General features: G+C 41.6%; 1 protein-coding gene across 2 annotated transcripts in view; it reads left to right on the top strand.

Annotated features, from left to right (window-relative positions):
• SMARCC1 (SWI/SNF related, matrix associated, actin dependent regulator of chromatin, subfamily c, member 1) overlaps nt 1-21,716 on the top strand; it is a 226,385-nt gene that overhangs the window by 178,369 nt on the left and 26,300 nt on the right. For both annotated transcript variants that reach the window (XM_011981027.1, XM_011981028.1), the window contains exon 25: nt 9,839-9,973. In XM_011981027.1, coding sequence (XP_011836417.1) covers nt 9,839-9,973 — 135 coding nt within the window. The remainder of the gene's footprint in view (nt 1-9,838; nt 9,974-21,716) is intronic.

The following is a 21,716-nucleotide window of genomic DNA, read 5'->3' on the forward strand; positions in this document are numbered from 1 at the left end:
ACTGAAATTACTATAATTAATATTAACTTATATAGCCAATCCAAGTTTCTCTTATTCTCATTTTCTTCTTCTGTGTCTGTAAACAGCTTTGTTATTAAAAGTTTTCCGTAAGAATCTTTTGTCATACAGACGTGGAGTGATAATTAGAGATTCTAGATCTATCTCCTAAATAGATGAGGTGGCATGCTTTATGGCTTCTATTATTGCCCCCTGAAAGGTTCTTCAAGAGCATGTCCATTTTTTCACTGCACCTGCTGACAGGCTGTGAATTGTCTCAACTAAAGGAGTGGTGTGTGGCTGTAAGCAGAAGTACCATTGTTTGGATGCTTTGGATCCTTACCATCTGGGTCTTTAGGCTTAGAGGAGAAGGAAGGCCCCAGAACTATTGCCAGAATAAACTGTAAATCCACCATATTAGAGCATGTTCTCTTTTTGTCAGCAATAGTAGGTTCAGTTCTTCCAAGAAAGCAGAGATCACATTTTCTTAAAACCACAGATACTTCCTTTGGATTTATTCTACAAACCACCCATGTCCACGTTTTCCAAAATGGCGTAAGTAGGTTTGTATTCGTGGCAACATGGTAATTGGATATTAGCTCTGGGACAACGGGAAGACTCTTTCTTACCCCTCAGAAACGTCTCATAACTTGATGCATTGTTTCTGCAATTTCTCATTCTTTTCGTTCTCTCTCTCCTCTCTTTCTCTCTTTCATTCATTCTTGCTTTCTTTTTTCTTTCTCTCTCCCTCTCTCTCTTTTTCTTTCTCTCACTCACTTGCTTGCTTGCTTTGTCAGGGTCTTGCTCTGTCGCCCATGCTAGAATGTGGTGATATGATCACGGCTCGCTGTAGCCTTCATGTCCTGGGCTCAAATGAGATCCTTTCACCTCAGCCTCTCGAGTAGCTGGTTCCACAGACATGTGCCACCACACTCAGCTAATTTTAAAATTTTTTGTAGAGGCAGGGTCTCCCTATGCTGCCCAGGCTGGTCTCAAACTCCTGGTGCCAAGCAATCCTCCCACCTCAGCCTCCCAATGTGCTGGGATTACCGGTGTCAGCCACTGCTTCCAGCATGAAATTCTTTCTGGAGGTGTGAAAATTGTCATTATATATTTTAGTCACAAGGCTTTAACAGACAAGGGTTGATTGAAATTGATTTACACTAAGCATGTTGATCGTTGTTACCATACCTTAATAATCCTATTGAGAGGAGACAGAAGGAAAAAATAGCCCATTTGATCATTTTGCCTACAGTTAGTCCTGTTCAGTTTCATTTTTGTATGACTACATAGAAAGTAATTTCTGTTCTACTTGTTGGAATTCATGCTTTGTAATGCAAAATTTGCCTCAACCCTATTCTAGCTGGATTATTACTTCTCATTAATCACTTATCTCAGGTTGTTTCTTCTATGTTCCATGTATTAGGGATCCCCAACCCCAGTGGCCTGTTAGGAACTAGGCCACACAGTGGGAGGTGAGTGTCAGAGCGAGTGATAGCAAGCATTACTGCCTGAGTTTTGCCTCCTGTCAGATCAGTGGTGGCATTAGATTCTCATAGGAGTGCAAACCCTTTTGTGAACTGTGCATGTGAGGGATCTAGGTTGTGTGCTTCATGTGAGAATCTAATGCCTGATGATCTGAAGTGTAAAAGTTTCGTCCTGAAACCACCCGCCACCCCCACCCTGCCCCATAGAAAAATTGTCTTTCACCCTTTTCCATGAAACCTGTCCCTGCTGCCAAAAAGGTTGGGGACTGCTGCCGTATATCTTCTGTGGCACCATCCCAGACCTCATCATTCTTCTCAGGTTCTGTAAAGCCAATATGTGAAGGGTTGGGCCTCTCCCTGTAGCTTCTCCGTGAAACACCCTGGTCATCACTGTTGCCAGACCTTTCAAGAATCCATGATCTGAGCATCTGCTATATTCCTGTTTCAGTTATTTATTGCTATGTAAACTATGTAACTACCCTTGAAGTTAGTCGTTTAAAACCTCAGTCATTTTATTATCTGTCATGATGCTGCAGTGAGGAACTTGGGCAGGCTTAGCTGGCAAAATGTGCTCCATGTCGCATTGACCAGAGTCACTCAGTACTACCTCATGGCTGGGCTATTATAGAGGGCCAGAGACAACTTCATTTATATGCCTATGCCTAGGCTGAGATGGCTACCATCACTCTCTCTACATCCTTTCTAAGAAGCAGGTGTAAGGTAGTCACCAGGAGTAGTTGGACTTTTTACAAAGCTTAGAACTTTGAGAGAAGAATGTCACAAGCAGCAAGGAGGAGGATCTGCCAGTGGCTTATGACTTGGAGCCCCAAACTGACACAGCATAATTTCTGCCCTACTCTACTGGTGAAATGTTCTGTCCAAATTCAAGGTAAGGGGACACAGAGCACAGCTCAAGGTAGAAGATGTGCCACCTTAACCCACCACAGTCTGCTCTCTTATCATAAATTGTATACCTTTCCCCCACTGAAAAATAGATCTCTCATGACTTTATCTCATTATCATATCAAGCTGAGGTTGGAAGTCTTATGTAAATCAGGTCCACGTACAGATGAGGCTCTTTAGGAGTGATTCCTATTTACCTATTTACAGCTTCTTGAATGCTGATACTGTAATTTGAAGATTTTCTGGACTAGTATAACAGGGGTGAGACACATCAAGGTTAACTGTACTCCGTTCAAGGAGGGTTTGAATTGAAGACATAAAACAGTCATACTTCATGGTAAATTTGAAATCTAGCCAGGCACACATTTCCAGTTCCTTCATCAGGGCCCAGTCCTACTCGCAGAATTGTTCTCCACACAGTTTGACTTGGCCCTCTGGGCTTTCAGTTTTTTCTTCTGAGTCTTTTTCCTTTTCCTTTAAAAAATTAGCAGAGTTTTGCTTCTTGGCCTGCATTCTACTTTTAGGCCCAGTTTATATTCTTTCTACTTCAGTTCAAGGTATTATACCTTTTTAAGAACTTTGTGGGAATTCTGTGTTTAAAATGTAATCCCCACTTTGGGAGGCTGAGGTGGGCAGATCATTTGAGGGATGTCAGGAGTTCAAGACCAGCCTGGCCAACATGGTGAAACCCCATGTCTACTAAAAATACAAAAATTAAGCCAGTCGTAGTGACAGGTGCCTGTAGTCCCAGCTACTTGGGAGGCTGAGGCATGAGAATCACTTGAACCTGGGAGGCGGAGGTTTCAGTGATCTGAGATCACGCCACTGCGTTCCAGCCTGGGGACAGAGTGAGACTCTGTCTCAAAAAAAAAAAAAGTAATTCCCGTTAGACAAAAGCCACACCTATATTTTCTTGCCTACATAGTTCCCTTTTTGCCCTAGTCTTAGTTAAGATGTTATGAGAACAAAGCCCTCAATTTTTGCCTAGTCTTAGTTAAGATGTTATGAGAACAAAGCCCTTAATTTTTGGATCCCTTTTTGTCTAGTTGGAGGGATCTTAGATTTGTAACTTCAGTAATGGTGATACAAAGAAATTGAGAGGTGAACTCGTAGAGGTGACACAGAAAACTAGTTTAAAACTAGGGACAGTGGTTAAAAACAAATATTTCAGCACAGTGATATAAACTAGGCAGAAAACAAAAGCAGAGGCAGTTATTCCTGAAAGATCATAAAGAGCTTGGTTAGGAAATTGTGGGAAAAGTCAAGTGTCCAAACATGGGAGTTCAGAAAGAAAGGAAAGAGTGATGTAGGCAGAATAAAAATAAATATTGGCTGTGTGAAAACTTTCCAAATTTGATGAAAACTTTAACTTCCAGACCTAAGAAGCTCAATAAAAGAATATATATATATAGGAGACATGCTGTAAAGATGTTTAGACCCAGCACAGTGGCTCACACCATAAGCCCAGCACTTTGGGAAGCTGAGGCAGGAGGATTGCTTGAGGCCAGGAGTTAGAGACCAACCTGGGCAACAGAGAGAGACCCTGTCTCTACAAATAAAGTTTTTAAAAGTTGGCCATGCATGGTCGTGTAATGCCTATAATCCTACCTACTCGGGAGGCTGAGGCAGGAGGATCTCTTGAGCCGAGGAGTTTGAGGTTACTGCGAGCTGTGATTTCACCGGTGCACTTTATCCTGGGCGACAGTGAGACCCTGTCTCAAAAAAACATCTAAAAGATGCTTAGAGGCCCTCATGTCTAGTAGAAAGGTCTAAGGCATATACTCAAGACTCTTAGAAGTCCTACTATAAATACCATTCAAAAAGCTTTATAGCTGCACCTTGAGCTATTTACCTTCAGGTCATCCTTTGCTGGTAGTGCTCTGGATTGGATCTTTCTCCCAAAGCCATTTCTTAGCTTCAGACTCTGCTGGAAGGAACCAGACATGAGAAATAATATTTTATTCAAACCCTGCTTTTTCATATTTCCTCTAAATTCTGCCTGAAAACCTAATAGTTTTTCTTTACTTCCATGTTCTTCTACCTGCTTACAATAAAATAGAAAAAGAATTTTTCCATTCCGCCTGGAAATGCCCCAACCATATCCTCAAGTGTATTAATTACCCTTTCTATTTCCATATGACTAGAGATGATGGTGTTTCCAAAAGTTGTGCTACTAGATAATAAAGATCTACTTCTTCAACCTTCAATACTGTTTTCCTCTCTTTACATACCTACTGATGGTTTTCTTAAAGCCCTTTCAGCTTACACCCACTATGTGGTCCCAGAGCCAAAGAGGAGCATTTTAGGTTTCTGTTACAAAAGCTCCCCATTTCCAGATAACCAAATTATTTTACAGTAGCAAAATTGAGTAGTTTAAAACATAACAATTTTATTAAATCTCATAATTTTGTTAAATTTTAACACCGAACAGCTGGGCAGTTCTGCTTCATGTATCAGTTGAGTCATTTAGCAGTATTAACTTCATAGGTAGGTTTATGTAGGTCTGAGATGGCTTCATTAGAATCCTAGTCCTTGGCAGGGGTAACAGGTTTTTTTCCGCTCCATGTAGTCTCAGAATTTCTCTTTGTGGTGTTTCCAGCAGGGTGATCATACTTTGTACATGGCAACTTGAGACTCCCAGAGAGAACATTCCAAGAACAGGACATGAAAGTTTCCAGGATTGTAAGGCCTGGGCTTAGAAAAGGCTACCACTAATTTTTATTGGGCAAGGCAGAGAGCCTGTCTTGATCTGCCTCTTAATGAAATAAAGGCCAGTGAACTTGTGGCTATCTTTAATCTACCACAAGTCCCTTCTAAGAATTACCCAGGAAAGTATCCACTGAAGTATCAGTTATTCCAAAGATGCACTGGAAAATAATTCATGGGCCTTTGGGTTTGGAATTTAAATTTTTGGTTCCAGCTCTGCCATTTACTAGTCTCTTTTTTCTTTTTCTTTCTTTCTTTTTTTTCTTTTTTTTTTAAAGACGGGGTTTCGCCAGGCACAGTGGCTCACGCCTGTAATCCCATCCCTTTGGGAGCATCACTTTGGGAGGCTGAGGCAGGCAGATCATGTCTCTACTAAAAATACAAAAATTAGCCGGGCTTGGTGGTGGGCGCCTGTAATCCCAGCTATTCGGGAGACTGCGGCAGGAGTGTCACTGGAACCTGGAAGGTGGAGGTTACAGTGAGTCGAGATTACACTACTGCACTCCAGCCTGGGCGACAAAGCTAGACTCTGTCTGAAAAAAAAAAAAAAAAGACGGGGCTCGCTCTGTCACTTAGGCTGGAAATGCTGTGGCAAGATCACAGCTCACTGCAGCCTCAAACTCGCAGACTCACATGATCCTTCCTCCTCAGCCTTCTGAGTAGCTGGGACTATAGGAATATGCCACCATTCCTGGCTAATTTTTTTTATTTTTTTGTAGAACAGGGTCTCATGTTGCCCTGGTCTCAAACTCCTGGTCTCAAGCGATTCTCCTGCCTCAGCCTTCCAAAACACTAGAATTACAGATGTGGGCAACTGCAACTGGCGTGTTTTCAGTGAACTTCTTGGTGATACAAATGTTTTTAATTTGATGAGGTCCAACCTAATTTTCTCTTTTATTGTTTGTGCTCTTTATATGTCTCGAAATCTTTGGCTTAACCTAAGATCATTTAGATATACTTTGTTTTTTCTTCTAAGAATTTTTTATTGTATACTTTTATATTTAGATCTGTGATCCACTAAGTCAATTTTTGTGGGTGATGTGAGATAGGAGTCTAAATTCATTCTTTTGTATTTGGATATTCAGTTTTCCCAGCTCCATTTGTTGACCTACCCCAACCCACCTTTAAACTTTTATTATGAAAGTATTGTGGCCGGGCGCGGTGGCTCAAGCCTGTAATCCCAGCACTTTGGGAGGCCGAGACGGGCGGATCACGAGGTCAGAAGATCGAGACCATCCTGGCTAACACGGTGAAACCCCGTCTCTACTAAAAAAAATACAAAAAACTAGCCGGGCGAGGTGGCGGGCGCCTGTAGTCCCAGCTACTCAGGAGGCTGAGGCAGGAGAATGGCGTGAACCCGGGAGGTGGAGCTTGCAGTGAGCTGAGATCCGGCCACTGCACTCCAGGCCTGGGTGACAGAGCGAGACTCCGTCTCAAAAAAAAAAAAAAAAGAAAGTATTAAAATATATATAGAAGTAGACTGGCACGGTGGCTCATGCTGGTAATCCCAGCACTTGGGGAGGCCGAGACAGGCAGATCATTTGAGCTCAGGAGTTTGAGACTAGCCTGGGCAACCTGGCAAAACCCTGTTTCTACCAAAAATACAAGTTAGCTGGGTGTGGTGGTGTGCGCCTGTAGTCCCAGCTACTTGGGAGGCTGGTCTTTTTTCCTTTCTTTTTTTAAATTGTAAAAATAAAATAAAAATAAAGAAGGGATTTTGCCATGTTGGCCAAGTTGGTATCAAACTCCTAGCCTCGAGTGATCCACCCACCTCGGCTTCCTGAAGTGCTGGGATTAGAGGCATGAGCCATAGCACCTGCCCAGATTCTGTCTTTAAAAAAAAGAAAGAAAGAAAAAGAAATTAAAAAAAAAAGAATATATACAGAAGCAGACAAAGTAGTAAAATGAGTCTCTGTGTACACATTATCTAGCTTTGGTTATCAAGTTCTTACCAGTCTTGTTTCATTTGTCTCATTTTATTTTCTGAGAAAGTGTCTTGCTCTGTCGCCTAGGCTGGAGTGCTGTGGCGCGGTCTTGGCTCACCACAGCCTCCGCCTCCTGTGATTACAAGTGTGTGCCACTACATCCAGCTAATGTTTTTTTTTGTTTTGTTTTGTTTTGTATTTTTAGTACAGGCAGGGTTTTACTATGTTGGCCAGGCTGGTTTTGAACTCCTGGCCTTCTGTGATCCACCCACCTTCTCAAAGTGCTTGGATTATAGGCATAGGCATGAGCTTCTGTGCCCAGCCTCAGTTTATTTTTGAATCATTGCTTGCCCTATAAACTCAGAGTTTCTTTCTTAGGTTGGGTCTGTGACTTTTGAATCTAAGGTCTTTTTACCTTTTTCTGATACTACATTACTTGAGCTAGAACACATACCTCAGTAGCATGTGTAGGAAGTGAACTTTTTAGTCCTTGATTTCAGGAATGTCTGTTCTATATTCACACTGTTACAGGTTGCTGTACAGGAAATTCTAGTTTGAAATTCATTAGCTCTGAGTTGAAAGGCATTTTACCATTATTTTCAACATCTGATATTACTCTTAAGAAGTCTCATACAGTCCAATTTTTGGGGTAACCTGTTTTTTTGGGACGGTGCCTTTCCAAAAGCTTGTAGGATTGTCTATGTCTTGTGTTCTTAAAACTTCAGTAATGTTTCTTGCTATGGATCTTTTTAATTTTTTTGATACTTGCTGCCCACCTGCTTTTTTTTTTTTTTTTTTTTTGAGATGGAGTCTTGCTCTGCCACCAGGCTGGAGTGCATTGGGGGGATCTCAGCTCACTGCAACCTCTGCCTCCTGGCTTTAAGCAATTCTTATGCCTCGGCCTCCCAAGTAACTGGGATTACAGATGTGCACCACCACGCCCAGCTAATTTTTTTATTTTTAGTAGAGACAGGGTTTTTGCTCTGTTGGCCAGGCTGGTCTCCAACTCCTGATCTCATGTGATCTGCCCACCTAGGCTGCCCAAAGTGCTGATGTTGCAGGCGTGAGCCACCACGGCTGACCAGTGACCTGCAGTTTTAAAAGGAAATCTTTTCGTATTATTTTATTGAATAATACTTGAAGACCCTATTTTCGTATTATTTTATGAATAACACTTGAGGACCCCCTTTCCACCTACCACCCTCCCCCCCAGTTCCTGCATAAATCTCAAAAAAAAAAAAAAAAAAAAACCAGAAACATTTTCTTTCAAACCAGCTGAGTTCTAGGAGTCACATTCTCATAAAAATAGACCAGAAATTGATAACATTATTATCTTCAAAGGAAGAGTTATTGATGTATAGCTGACAGAAGTGAGAAGGAGACCTACTTTTTATTTTATACCTGTTTGTAACTTTTCAGTTTATATCATGTGCATAAATTTTTTTGTTCAAAAATATAAATTGTATAACATTGTACAGTGATAATGGCTTGAGTTACATGATTGTTTAAAGTTTTGGTGTCATTGATGTAGCTCATTGTAGTTTAGGGTGGCACACATGATCATTAATAGCTATAAAACCTCATTGTCACCTCTTGTCTACATTTCTGAATCTTTCTGCAAATGGGTCTCCATATCTGTAAAACTACAGTTTTTATTTTCAACTGTAGATGAACAAAAAACTAGGCTTTCGTCTAAGTGTTAGGTCTCAGCATAGTTCCCAAAAGCCTATATTAAGTTCCTCTTGCATGGTTGCTCCTAGGTTCTATAGGAAACCTAAGATCATTAAGAGATCAGTAAAGTAGCCGCTCCATGCTGTTTCTTAAGACCTTGGGAAGATGCGTACTGTGACATGCACAGCTGTGGCATGTCACAGCTACTCAGGAGGCTTAGGCAGAAGGATCACTTCAGCCCAGGAGTTGGAGGCCAGCCTGAGCAACATAGGTTTGTTTTTTTTTTTTTTAATGACCCTGCTGCTGCTGCTTTTTTTTTTTTTTAAAGCCTTGTGCAGAAGCAAGATAAACACATAAATTCAGCAGGCATAATAAAAGTGAACGAAAAATGGTGCTGGGAGTTTGTTGGGGAGGTTCTTGGAAGTCTAGAGGGTGGGATTGATTACTGGCTAGTAGTTAGGGTCTTAAGCAGATACAAGTAATGTGGCATCTTCCTCTTTGTGCTGTTGAGTTGGCAAGAAGCATGAGTGGGAGTCACCATCGGTCTTGCGGAAAGGAGTGGTAGTCTTCCAGAGTACCTTTCTGTTTAGTACTGTATTTATTTTTCCAGCTATGGATCTGGACCTGGAATTACAGGTGAAATATTGTTTTCCCTTTTGTTTCCACATGTGAGGTCTGCTCACCAAAGAGAAGGGAGAGGCTTTTGTAAGAGTGTCAGGTGCTGAGGAGATCACTGCCTGCCTGCCTGCCTGCCTGCCCACCCGTGGAAAAGTCTTAGGGAGGAAAGGATAGTGAGGGGACAGACCGAGTGCCAGGATGGGATGGTAGGTGGCAAAGTACCTCCTGTCCTCATCTTTGGCCCATCAGGGTCCTAGTTTGCCCTCTCCTTCTTGATAGGCCTTTTGAAGGTAGTAGTTTACCACATGAGGCATTTCCTTTAATCTTTTAAGGGTTGGTTTATCTGTATAAGGACCAGAAATTCAGAGACGTTATTTTAGATTGAAATAAATGTTTAGTAGAAACGTACAAAGGAGACATATAGGGTACCATTGTAAATTATATAATCTCCACTTTGCATATTGTCAGCATTCTCTTAATGTTCTTTAAGCAAAGGTTTACCTAAAGAGCTTGAATGATCTTTACCCTTAGCACCTGGCTGCAGTGGAAGAAAGAAAGATCAAGTCCCTGGTAGCTCTGTTGGTTGAGACACAAATGAAGAAACTAGAGATCAAACTTCGACATTTTGAAGAGCTGGAAACTATCATGGACAGAGAGAAAGAAGCTGTAAGTATTTGGAATTTTATAGTGGCTTTTTCATGATTAAACCTTGGTCACTTTTCATAAAACACAAGTTAGGTAAAATAAATGGTAGCCTGTTCTCTTGGTCTCCATGGCTAACTTCTGTCCTTTTTCCTATGTTTGATTTGCCATTTCAAAAGGATTATTAGCCAGTGATGTTAAGTAGAAGGTACTCTGTTAACTTTCTAAAGCTAATTCTCTAAATCTCAGCTTCTTGTACATGTTGGCTGTGAAAATACATGATGATATTAAATTCTTCCTTCTACAAAACTTAGAGTTTTATTTCATTACCTATTTGTTACCAATAAAGTAGAAACTGTATAACTCCATTTTCTGATTCAGGGATTTTTTTCTTTTTTTCTTTTTTTTTTTTTTTTTAAGTTTTAATTTTTATTTCAGATTCAGAGGTACTTGTGTGGGTTTGTTACATGGCTATATTGTATGATGCTTAGGTTTAGGCTTCTATTGAAGCTGTCACCCAAATAGTTAACATAGTACCCAATATGTAGCTTTTCGGTCTTTCACCCTTTTCTCCTCTTCCCCTTTTGGAGTCACCATTGTCTATTGTTTCCATCTTTATGTCTGTATATACCCAGTGTTTAGCACCTACTTAAAACTGAGAATATGGCCGGGTGCGGTGGCTCAAGCCTGTAATCCCAGCACTTTGGGAGGCCGAGACGGGCGGATCACGAGGTCAGGAGATCGAGACCATCCTGGCTAACACGGTGAAACCCCGTCTATACTGAAAAATACAAAAAACTAGCCAGGCGAGGTGGTGGGTGCCTGTAGTCCCAGCTACTCGGGAGACTGAGGCAGGAGAATGGCATAAACCCAGGAGGCGGAGCTTGCAGTGAGCTGAGATCCGGCCACTGCACTCCAGCCCGGGCCACAGAGTGAGACTCTGTCTCAAAAAATTAAAAAAAACAAAACAAAACTGAGAATACGTGGCATTTTTTGTTTCTGGGTTAATTCACTTAGAATAATGGCCTCCAGCTGAATCTATGGTGGTGCAAGGGACATAATTTCATTCTTTTTTTTTAATGGCTGTGTAGTATTTCATAATGTATATGTACCACATTTTCTTTGTCCAATCCACTGTTGATGGGCACCTAGTTTGATTTCACATCTTTGCTATTGCGAATGGAGCTGCAGTAAGCATGCACATGCAGGTGCATTTTTGGTAAATTGATGTATTTTCCTTTTTTCTTTCTGAGACAGAGTCTCACCCTGTTACCAGGCTGGAGTGCAGTGGCACAATCTCAGCTCACTGCAGTCCCTGCCTCCCGGGTTCAAGCAATTCCCCTGCCTCAGCCTCCATAGTAGCTGGGACTACAGGCACGTGCCACCATGCCCAGCTAATTTTTGCATTTTTAGTAGAGATGGAGTTTCACATGTTGGCCAGGATGGTCTCTATCTCTTGACCCCATGATCTGCCCACCTCAGCCTCCCAAAGGGCTGGGATTACAGGCATGAGCCACCATGCCCGGCCGAACAATTTATTTTCTTTTGGGTATATACCCAGTAATGGGATTACTGGGTTAAACAGTAGTATAGTTGAATAATATTTTTATTTCTTTGAGAAACCTCCAAACTGCTTTCCACACTGAACTAATGTACGGTCTCATCAGCAGTATGTAAGTGTTCAGAGATTTTCTTGATTCCCTGACTTCTTCAAAATAAATACTAGAAAGTAGAACTTAATCTCATCTTGAATTAGGAACCACATTTTCTCTTATCTTCCCTCAGATCCATCCTTGGGCTTTCTCACACTTCTCTTCCCTCTCCTATACTGAATGGTAACTGAAATTAGGCCCATCTGGAGTCTTGTACCTAGCATTCCCTGGAACAGAAATTTTTGACATAAGGTCATGGCCCAAACAGGGCCAAGAGAATTATGAAAAGGGCCAAAAGTGAGAGTGGAAGTCATAGAAAGTAAGAAATTTAGAAGCAGAGAAGCATTTGGTTATCTTGGGAGAAGTTCTAGAGAAAAAGAGATTAAGTAAGCTCTTTGTGGGAAAAAAAACAATTTTTTTTTTTTTTTTGAAACGGAATCTTACTGTGTCACTCAGGCTGGAGTGCAGTGGCATGATCTCAGCTCACCACAACCTCCACCTTCCAGGTTCAAGTGATTCTCCTGCCTTAGTCTCCCGAGTAGCTGGGATTATAGCCATGCACCACCACGCCCAGCTAATTTTTTGTTTTTTTAGTAGAGACAGGGTTTCACTGTGTTGCCCAGGCTGGTCTCGAACTCCTGAGCTCAGGCAATCTGCGTGCCTCAGCCACCCAAAGTGCTAGGATTACAGGCGTGAGCCACTGCACCTGGCCAAAAATACATTTTTTTGAGTTGATTGGAGAAAGAATTAGTGACTCCCTAAGCATGGGCTAAATTTGAGCATTTAGTTAGGGCTTTTTCCCTCTGACTATTTTGACTTTTTTATCTACATATGAGATTCTGACTCCAAATGGTAGAAGTTTGAAAAGAAATTATTCCAGAATACTGATCATTTTAGGATCACTGTTTACATTTGCCTAAGTATCTTCTTGCATTATTTAAAGTGTTTCTTAGTGGCCAATCCAAGCAAGTCCTCTGTTGAACTCCTCATGATGAGTAGCCCAGTACCTGTCACCATAGCCCTATCCATTTTGTCCTAAGACCATCTGGCCCTATGAGTAGGAAGAAGCTGCTTCAGTAGCTCTCCTACCCCAACTCTATACCACCCCACCCTCAGTTCCCCGATTAGGAAGGAGCCTAATCAGAGACTTACTGTGCCTCTCACTCCATGCTCTACATCTGTCATTGAGCTTTTGTCTATGTAAGCATCTCTCACACCATTGACCCTCTCCTGCCCTGGGAGCTCATGAGACCTCTGTTTCATCTCTGTCACCCTCTGTGTATGCTGGACCAAATGTAGGCTTCCTTCACAGCCTTACTCTCCTTGCCACCTGTTTGCTTTCTGCTTCTCTGGCCAAGAAGGCCCTTTGCCCCACTTTTTGCCTACCTCCTGCATTCCTCAGCTATGGGTGGCATGGCCTTCACATTTACTGCTATGGCAGTCTCAGAAAGCACTTAATTGTACTGTAATGACCAGTTCATGTGTTCGCATTTCTGTACCAGAGTGTATACTTTTTGAGGGTAGGGACTTAATCAGATGTCTTTTTTAACACAGAAGTAGCACATCAGAGGCCCTTACTTAAATGAGTGTGTGCCAGCATTGTTGGCGTAGTTGGGAAAGTGGAAAGGGTAATCCACCCTTAAAGACTTAGTTTAATGGGAGAAACAGTCAACAAATAATGACAATACAGTATGCTTGTATAGTACAGCAGTTGTACAGATGGTGCTATGGGAACAGAAAGGAGGCATCCCCAGGAGATGGGGAGAGGGAGAAGTTATCAGAGAAAATGTCCTACAGGTGGAGCTTTGGGGGATGAGTCTTTGTGTTTATCTTTCTCTTATAAGCTTCCCTTTTGACATTTTACGGATTTTCTTAGAGGACCTGGAGTAATAGGGGGGCTGTAATATAGTGGAGTGGATTATTGGTATATGCAGAATTCAAATGATGGTTGGGTAGATCCCACTGGCAACAAGACGTCTTGCTGTCATTTGCAAAGTGTAAGTGATCCATTAATCTTGAATATTGAGGCGACCCTGAGCACTTAAATAATATATCTAGTTTGGCAAGGAGCTCTTTCCTCAGCACTAAGTTGCTTTGTCTTCAAAGAATGAACCTGCTGGTCCCCCAGTTTTTTAAACCTTCTGATGCACTCGTTGTCTGTCCCCTAAGAATAGCAGAGTTCGTATCCCCTTTCCACTTCTGTCCACTGGCCCCCAGACACCAAGGGGCAATGTGTAACTGCTCCACTTCTCTCAGGCCTGCAGAAGTTTCCTTGTGTGGTGTATATTTTTTAAATAACTGCTTAAATTATGTAACTTCACTATTTTTTCTCTTTTGACTTTTTTTGGGGGGGGACAGGGCTCACTCTGTTGCCCAGGCTGGAGTATAGTGGTGCAGTCATAGCTCACTGCAGCCACAAACTCCTGGGACTCAAGTGATCCTCCCTCCTCATTCTCCCAAGCAGCTGGGATTACAGGCATGAGACACTGTGACCAGCTAATTTTTTTTTTTTTTTTTTAAATAGAGACAGGATGTTGCCATGTTGCCCAGGCTGGTCTCAAACTCCTGGCCTCAAGCAATCCTCCTGCCTCCTCCTCCCAAGGGGTTTGAGTTACAGACATGAGCTGCTGTGTCCAGCTTTTTGACTTTTAACAAATGTTGCTTTCTAATCAGATCACACACAATATTTCATAAATATTTTCTGAATAAAACAACACAGCTGAAAATGTTGCAAAAATACTCTCCAGACTCCATCCCAATACACAAGGCTGCTATGCTTGAATTCTTTCATAGTCGACCGTTATTTTGTTTTTTGTTTTTTTGAGACGGAGTCTCGCTCTGTCGCCCAGGCTGGAGTGCAGTGGCCGGATCTCAGCTCACTGCAAGCTCCGCCTCCTGGGTTTACAGCATTCTCCTGCCTCAGCCTCCCAAGTAGCTGGGACTACAGGCGCCCGCCACCTCGCCTGGCTAGTTTTTTGTATTTTTCAGTAGAGACGGGGTTTCACCGGCTTAGCCAGGATGGTCTCGATCTCCTGACCTCATGATCCGCCCATCTTGACCTCCCAAAGTGCTGCGATTACAGGCTTGAGCCACCGCACCCGGCCAACCATTATTTTCTTAATCAGCATTTAATGTCAGCTGTTTGTGGCAGGAAAATTCTTTGAGACAGTCCTTACCCCTACTGAATGAATGTCAGTAATCCAACTGTATTAGTTATAAATTGCTATGGTTTCTAAGCGATTCAAAAAAGTCAAGAGTATGAAAAATCACCCAAAATGGGAGCTGTAATGTTCTTTATAATGTAAACATGCAAGTCACATCCGTTCTGCCACATCCTGTTGGTTGCACAGACCAGCTCTGGATCTGGGGTAGGTGAAAGTTTTCAGTGGAGACGGTGTAAATATTAGAAAGCAGGATCGTTGGCAACCAGCTTAGAGACTCGTTCTCAGACCAACAAAAATGGGTCATTTGAACTTCAAAATGCCACCCGTTCATTTTGTGTATAATTAAGACATAACCTCTTTCTCACCCTAGCACTAACATCCTATCCTTCCCTGTGGGAAGCAAAGCTATGAATGTTTTTCTACTGATGATTTCCACACAGAATTCTTTTGAAAATTGAGAGAAGTATGACATATGCCTTGGCACAGTGTCTAGCACATACATAGTGTTTGGTAAATATACGCCTCCCATTATGCAAACCAGTAATCAACAAATATATAGAAAATTCTTAAGATTCATAAGCCGGCCGGGCACAGTGGCTCATGCCTGTAATCCCAGCACTTTGGGACGCCGAGGCGGGTGGATCACAGGGTCAGGAGATCGAGACCATCCTGGCTAACACGGTGAAACCCCATCTCTACTAAACATATAAAAAAAATTAGCCGGGCGTGGTGGCAGGCACCTGTAGTCCCAGCTACTCGGGAGGCTGAGGCAGGAGAATGGCGTGAACCTGGGAGGCGGAGGTTGCAGTGAGCCGAGATCACGCCACTGCACTCCAGCCTGGGTGAGAGAGCGAGACTCCATCTCAAAAAAAAAAAAAAAAAAAAAAAAAGATTCATAAGCTATTGTTGGCCTTGTGAGCATTTATTGGGTCAGTTACTATGCCAAAGCACTTTAAATGGATTTACTCAGTTTATTTCCCGGCAAACTATGTGAGGAAGCCACAAGCAAGAAAATAATGTTTGCTTTGAATACCCTTATTCAAGAATCCAGCAGTGATGTTGGATGACAACATAAGCCACTTCTTTGTTAGCCCTTCTTACATTCCAGACTGGAGCTTAATCCTGGTAGGTTGTGTACCTCAGATTACATGAGTCAGAAATGACAGAGCCAGATATCAAACCTGTTTGTTCTGCTCTCTGTATTTATCTAGTACTTCATAATTTATAAAGAAATGAGCTTTTGCTATTTCATTTTAACCTAGGGACTCTGAGATATATATGCAGCTTCTGTCATCCTTCTATTATGAATCAATAAAGTTGATACTCCAGACAGTGAATAGATCAGCTAGGAGTAGAGACATCTAACTCTCCACCTCCCACACTGCCTCAGTTCATTTTAGGGTGCACTCTTGCTCATCTTAACTCAGTAAGCAGTAGCTTTAGGATAACGTTTTCTTAAATGGAACGTTTGGTTTTGTTTAAATAGCAATGGGTTTCAGAAATTAAGACTCACAGTCAAATATAAAGCTTTTTTTTTGTCTGATGACTTAAAGCCAGATGTTCTTTTTAGTCTTAAGTAATTGTAATTAGATGTAATCATATAAAAATTTCAGGGCCAGGCATGGTGGCTCATGCCTGTAATCCCAGCACTTCAGGAGACCAAGGCGGGAGGATCACCTGAGGTCAGGGGTTCGAGACCAGCCTAGTCAACATGGTGAAACCCCGTCTCTATTAAAAATGCAAAAATTAGCTGGGCGTGATGGCAGGCACCTATAATCCCAGCTACTTGGGAGGCTGAGGCAGGAGAATCACTTGAACCCGGGAGGCAGAGGTTGCAGCGTGCAGAGAGCAGAGATCATGCCATTGTACCCCAGCCTGGGTGATAATAGCAAAATTCTGTCTCCAAAAAAAAAAAAAAAAAAAAAAAAAAATTCCCAATTTGTTATAGGTATCATGAACTCAGCTATAATTAGTAGCTATTCCAGCTTCCTCATATTTTAAAGTGTTAATATTAAAGGAAAGGCAGTTATGGAAGTTATAGAGTCTGTCAGGGAATTGGCATGAGAAAAGCACTCCAGTTCAGGGGAAGGTGTTGAGCTGCCAGTGAGTCTACCGCTCGTTGTGTCTGTAGACTGAGCAGCAGTCAACAGAGCAGGTTTCAGACATGGGTTGTGTTGTAGACTAGAACTACCTAGAGAGAACTGAAGAGTCTGGGCCCCACATAAGCCGTTTACATTTAAATGTTTTCTTTTAAAAGACACTCTCAGGCCATTGAGAATGGATCTATGAGCTGATTCCATTTATACCTTTTGGACTAAATGTTGTCTGTCTCTCTGAAGTTCATTTGGCTAGGTATAGAAATTTTATACCTTCAGAGGCTGGGTGCAGTGGTTCACGCCTGTAATCCCAGCACTTTGGGAGGATGAGGCGGGTGGATCACGTGATATCAGGAGCTCGAGACCATCCTGGCCAATATGGTGAAATCCCATCTCTACTAAAAATACAAAAATTAGGCAGGTGTGGTGGTGGGCGCCTGTAATTCCAGCTGTTAGGGAAGCTGAAGCAGGAGAATCCCTTGAACCCAGGAGGCAGAGGTTGCAGTGAGCTATGATCGCTCCATTGCACTCCAGGCTGGTCAATAAGAGCAAAACTCTGTCTTAAAAAAAAAAAAAGAAACTGTCTACCTTCAGAAAAGAGGGACTGTTAGGGAACTCAAAGCTGTGAGAAACCCAGACTCTGTACTTAAGGAAGTTAAAGGATGGATGAGACATTGACACGAAACCAAATACAATGAGATGATGGGGCTATGAAAATTCAGAGAAAGGGGAGGTCTCATGGTCAGCTCAGATTATCAAGGTAAGGTTCCTAGAAGAGGAGGACTGATAATGATTTATAAGAAAGGTCCAGCTCTTGAAATACGAAAAGAATGATTGCTTAGGAGACTGGAGAATCAGCCTGCCTTGATAGTTTTTGTGGTGGATAAAATGATTTATTTGTTCATTTGCCAAATACTCACTGAGCATCTGCTGTCATCCAGGCATGTAGCTAGTGAGGATACAGTGGTAAATAAAACCCAGCAAAGATCTCTGCCTTGGTGGATCTCAAATATTTTGAAATCAGGAGTGAATTAAGGAAGTTATATAAGTAATAAGGTATATGCTGCATATATATAGGTATACATACAAACTTTGTGTGTATGTTATGGGCTGAGTCGGGGGAGATTAGGAGTGGCAGGGAAGGGATTTCTGTTTTGAGTGGTGTCATCAGATTAGGCCTTATTGAGAAACTGACAGTTGATGGGCAAGCACTTCCAGGTGCTGGAAACAGTGCAGAGGCCCTGAGGCAGGAGTATGACTGACATGTTCCAAAACAAGGGAGTAGGTGGGTGGGCTGGAGCATAAATGAGTCAAGGGAGTTAGGAGGATAAAGTCAAAGAGATCATGGTGACCAAGTCACAGAAATTCTTGAAAGCCATCCAGAGGCCTTTTGCTTTACTCTAAAACGTGGAATAATTGAGGGACCTTGAGTTGAGGACTGAAGTGATCTTCCTTACAGTTTATCAGGAATCACTCTGTCTACTATGTAGAGAGAATAAATTATAAGGCAGCAAGGTCAGAATCAGGGAGACTGGGTGTGGAGGCTGTTAGGTTAATGCGTGTGAGATACGGTGGCTCGGACCAGGGTGTCAGCCATGAAAGTTAAGAGAAATGGTGAAGTTCTGGATGGATTTTGAAGATAGAGATAATGGGCTATCGGAAAAGTTTGTTATATTTTATGACAAACTAAGGAAGAAAGAACAGCAAAAAAGAATTTCATACTGTCCCAGGGTAATTATATTTAACTTTGTTTTCTGTGTATTTGTAGTAATTCATCTCTGTGCTGCTTGTCATACAATTGAATCTATTGTTCAACATTTGCTATTACATTAAAGGTAGTTTTATTTGAGATTAGAAAGCTGTACCCAGTAGCAGGTTCATTTCTGAAGCAGAAAGACATGTGGCCTCATGAAGCAAGCACACTGCAACAAAGATAAAATGACCAGCCCACAATAATGATGCAGGCTCCCTTTTTTGATTTCTGCTTCCAGAAGTACACGTGAAAGCAGCAAAATGCAATTACATTGTTTTCTTTTACCTCAGGTATAAAAAGGGATGGATATATCTGTTTTGGATTTGGGTTTTCTTCAGTGAATTTCTCATCACTGATACAAAGCTTTGAAAAGGAAGGTGTGATTATTTACTTTAGCTCTGAGGCTTCAAGTCTCAGCTGGTATTTCAGTCCTTGGCATTATAGATACATTTTTGTGACCCTCACTGTCTTTTACTCTTTCCCACCCCCCTCCCTGCTTTATGCAAATAGAAGGGAGAAGAGCTTTGTGTGAACTTCAGCTGCACTTGCAGCTGTGTCTGTGTTTGGTGTCTTGGTGTTGAAAAGTGCTCTGTTGTGTTAGATTTTGCTCGGATACGGCTGCTTTATGCATATACAGTGAAGAGGGAGAGGAAGGCAGGGTTTTTGAAAGCAGGGGAAGTGGGGACTCAGGATGTGTCTTCAGAGCAGGGCCATAGGCTGCCTTGTATGAAAAACTGGGTTTGCTGGAGCCTATTTTTTTGTTATTAAAAAATATTTATGTGTGTACTTTAAATTTTCAAATCATAAATAAAAAGTTCTGGCCAGGTGCGGTGGCTCATGCCTGTGCACTTCAGGAGACCAACGCGGGTGGATCGCCTGAGGTCACGAGTTAAAGACCAGTCTGGCCAACATGGTGAAACCCCATGTTTACTAAAAATACAAAAATTAGCTGGTTGTGGTGGTGGGCCCCTGTAATCCCAGCTACTTGGGAGGCTGAGGGAGGAGAATCGCTTGAACCTGGAAGGCGGCCACTGTACTCTAGCCTGGGCGACAGAGCGAGACTCCGTCTCAAAAAAAAAAAAAAAAAAAAAAAGAAAAGTTCTCCTACTCCCAGTTTCATTTCTATGGATGATCACTGTTAATAGTTTGTATCTTTCAGAACATTTTAAATGTGTTTATACATGATCACAAAGTCATTTTTATATACTTGGATTATCTTATAAATATTTTTATTGCAACTTGTTTTTTTCCCCATTCAGGTTATCTTATGTAACTAAACATCAAAAGGAATGCCTTGATGACCATCCTTACACGTGCATACATACGGTATTTTAGGACGGTATTTCCAGATGCCTAATCACTGGTTCATTGGTTAAGTGCATTTAAAATATGACCAGTACTGGCAATTTTCCCTCAAAAATTCCTAGTTAACATTCTTTCTGATTGTCACAAAAGTGAATGCAGTCTTCAACTTGATTTAATAAAAATAAGATGTCTAGAACAAGAAAAGTTATTTTATTTGCATAATGAGGCCAGTACATGGTGGCAAGCTCTGCTGCATCTGCCCCAGAGCAGACATGGCCCTTGTGGAGCCAACTGGTAGCCTGTTATTTGGGCATTGCTCTCAATTCATAGGATCTGTTTAGCCCCACATTGGAACTTTTGGTTTAAACTGGGTTCTCTTTCAGGTTTATGTATGTGTTTAATCGCTTATCCTTTCTAATTCTTCTAATTACTTTTTTTAAATTACCTTCTAAGTTTTAAAATGACAGATGAAACTCAGAAAATAAAGAGGATAATACAGGCTAGCTCATGTTGTAGGCAAGGAAAATTGGCCAATTTTTTTCTTCCCAGCTTGGCCCTCTCATCTTATTAGTAGATTCTTTTTTTGTTTCCAAAGATAATACCTTGATATTAAGGTAAGCCCCCAAAGAAAGACTAGTTTGGTTAAAAACAGAACCCAAAATTCAGCTAGAGAATGCAGAGACCAAAATTTCTTTTTAGAGTCACTGCTCCCTCCAGTAGCAGTTCAGCTTCCTTATAAAGCATATCTTGACCTAAATTCCGTAGTTCTTACATAACGGTAGGACTACAGCCAAGCTGTTCAGACCAGTAGTCACTCAACAAAAACATAGATAAGAGGACGTTTTCTGGCTACCTCTTAAGCAAATTCAAGTCCTAAATTCCTAGAAAGAATGATAAGAAGAAAGCAAAACCAAGGATCTGTAGCCAGAATATTTAGATTTCCCACCCCACCTTTTACAATCATTTTGCCTCTTACTTACTAATCTGTTTAGTCTTCCTGCAGAACTGGACTTCCAGAAGATTCTCTTGCTGTTTACATCTTACAGCTCCCTTCTCATCATGCACACAGGAAACTGAACCAGGCCAGGCTTTACCCTCCTCAGATCACCTTTCCCAGAAAATGAAGAGCCCACACTAGACTATTAGGACCAGTAGAACCCTGTCTTGCTTGTTCCTGGTAACCGTCAACCTCTCTCAAAATGTTTTGTTTCAGAAGATCTCCCTCTCCCTAAGGAAAGTCTACAAGCCAGTTACCAAAATCCAGGACATAAGCTATACCATTTACTCTTTTTATTTGTTCTCCTCTTCACCTGCTCGTGCGTCTTTTCTTCATACTGTGTTCATGGCCTGTCTTCCCACACCCCATCTGTCCATGGAAATACCCTAGTTGCTACTCCTATAACCAGTGATGCTTCTCACTCAGTTTCACAGGGATTTTCCCCAGTTGGCCCTCTGCCAAAGGCCCAGATTCTTAGGCTAATTCTCATGCTTATTCCATCTAGTTTTTGCAAATAATAGTGTGTAGTGTTTATCCACAGAACTGGCTGCCCCCGAAAGCAAAAATGTTCTACTTCCCTAACCTATTAAATGCATCAGAATAGTGCTATCTGACAGAAATATGTGAGCCATATATATAACTGAAATTTTCTAGTAACCAAATTAAAAACAGGTGAAATGATGTTCTACATAATTCAGTATATGTAAAACCTACATATATACATTGTTTCTATATGTAATCTATATGAACAATTTTTCTTTTTTTTTCTTTTTTCTTTCTTTCTTTTTTTTTTTTTTTTT

Source organism: Mandrillus leucophaeus, unplaced genomic scaffold, assembly GCF_000951045.1.
Source record: "Mandrillus leucophaeus isolate KB7577 unplaced genomic scaffold, Mleu.le_1.0 Scaffold22, whole genome shotgun sequence".
Classification (NCBI taxonomy): domain Eukaryota; kingdom Metazoa; phylum Chordata; class Mammalia; order Primates; family Cercopithecidae; genus Mandrillus; species Mandrillus leucophaeus.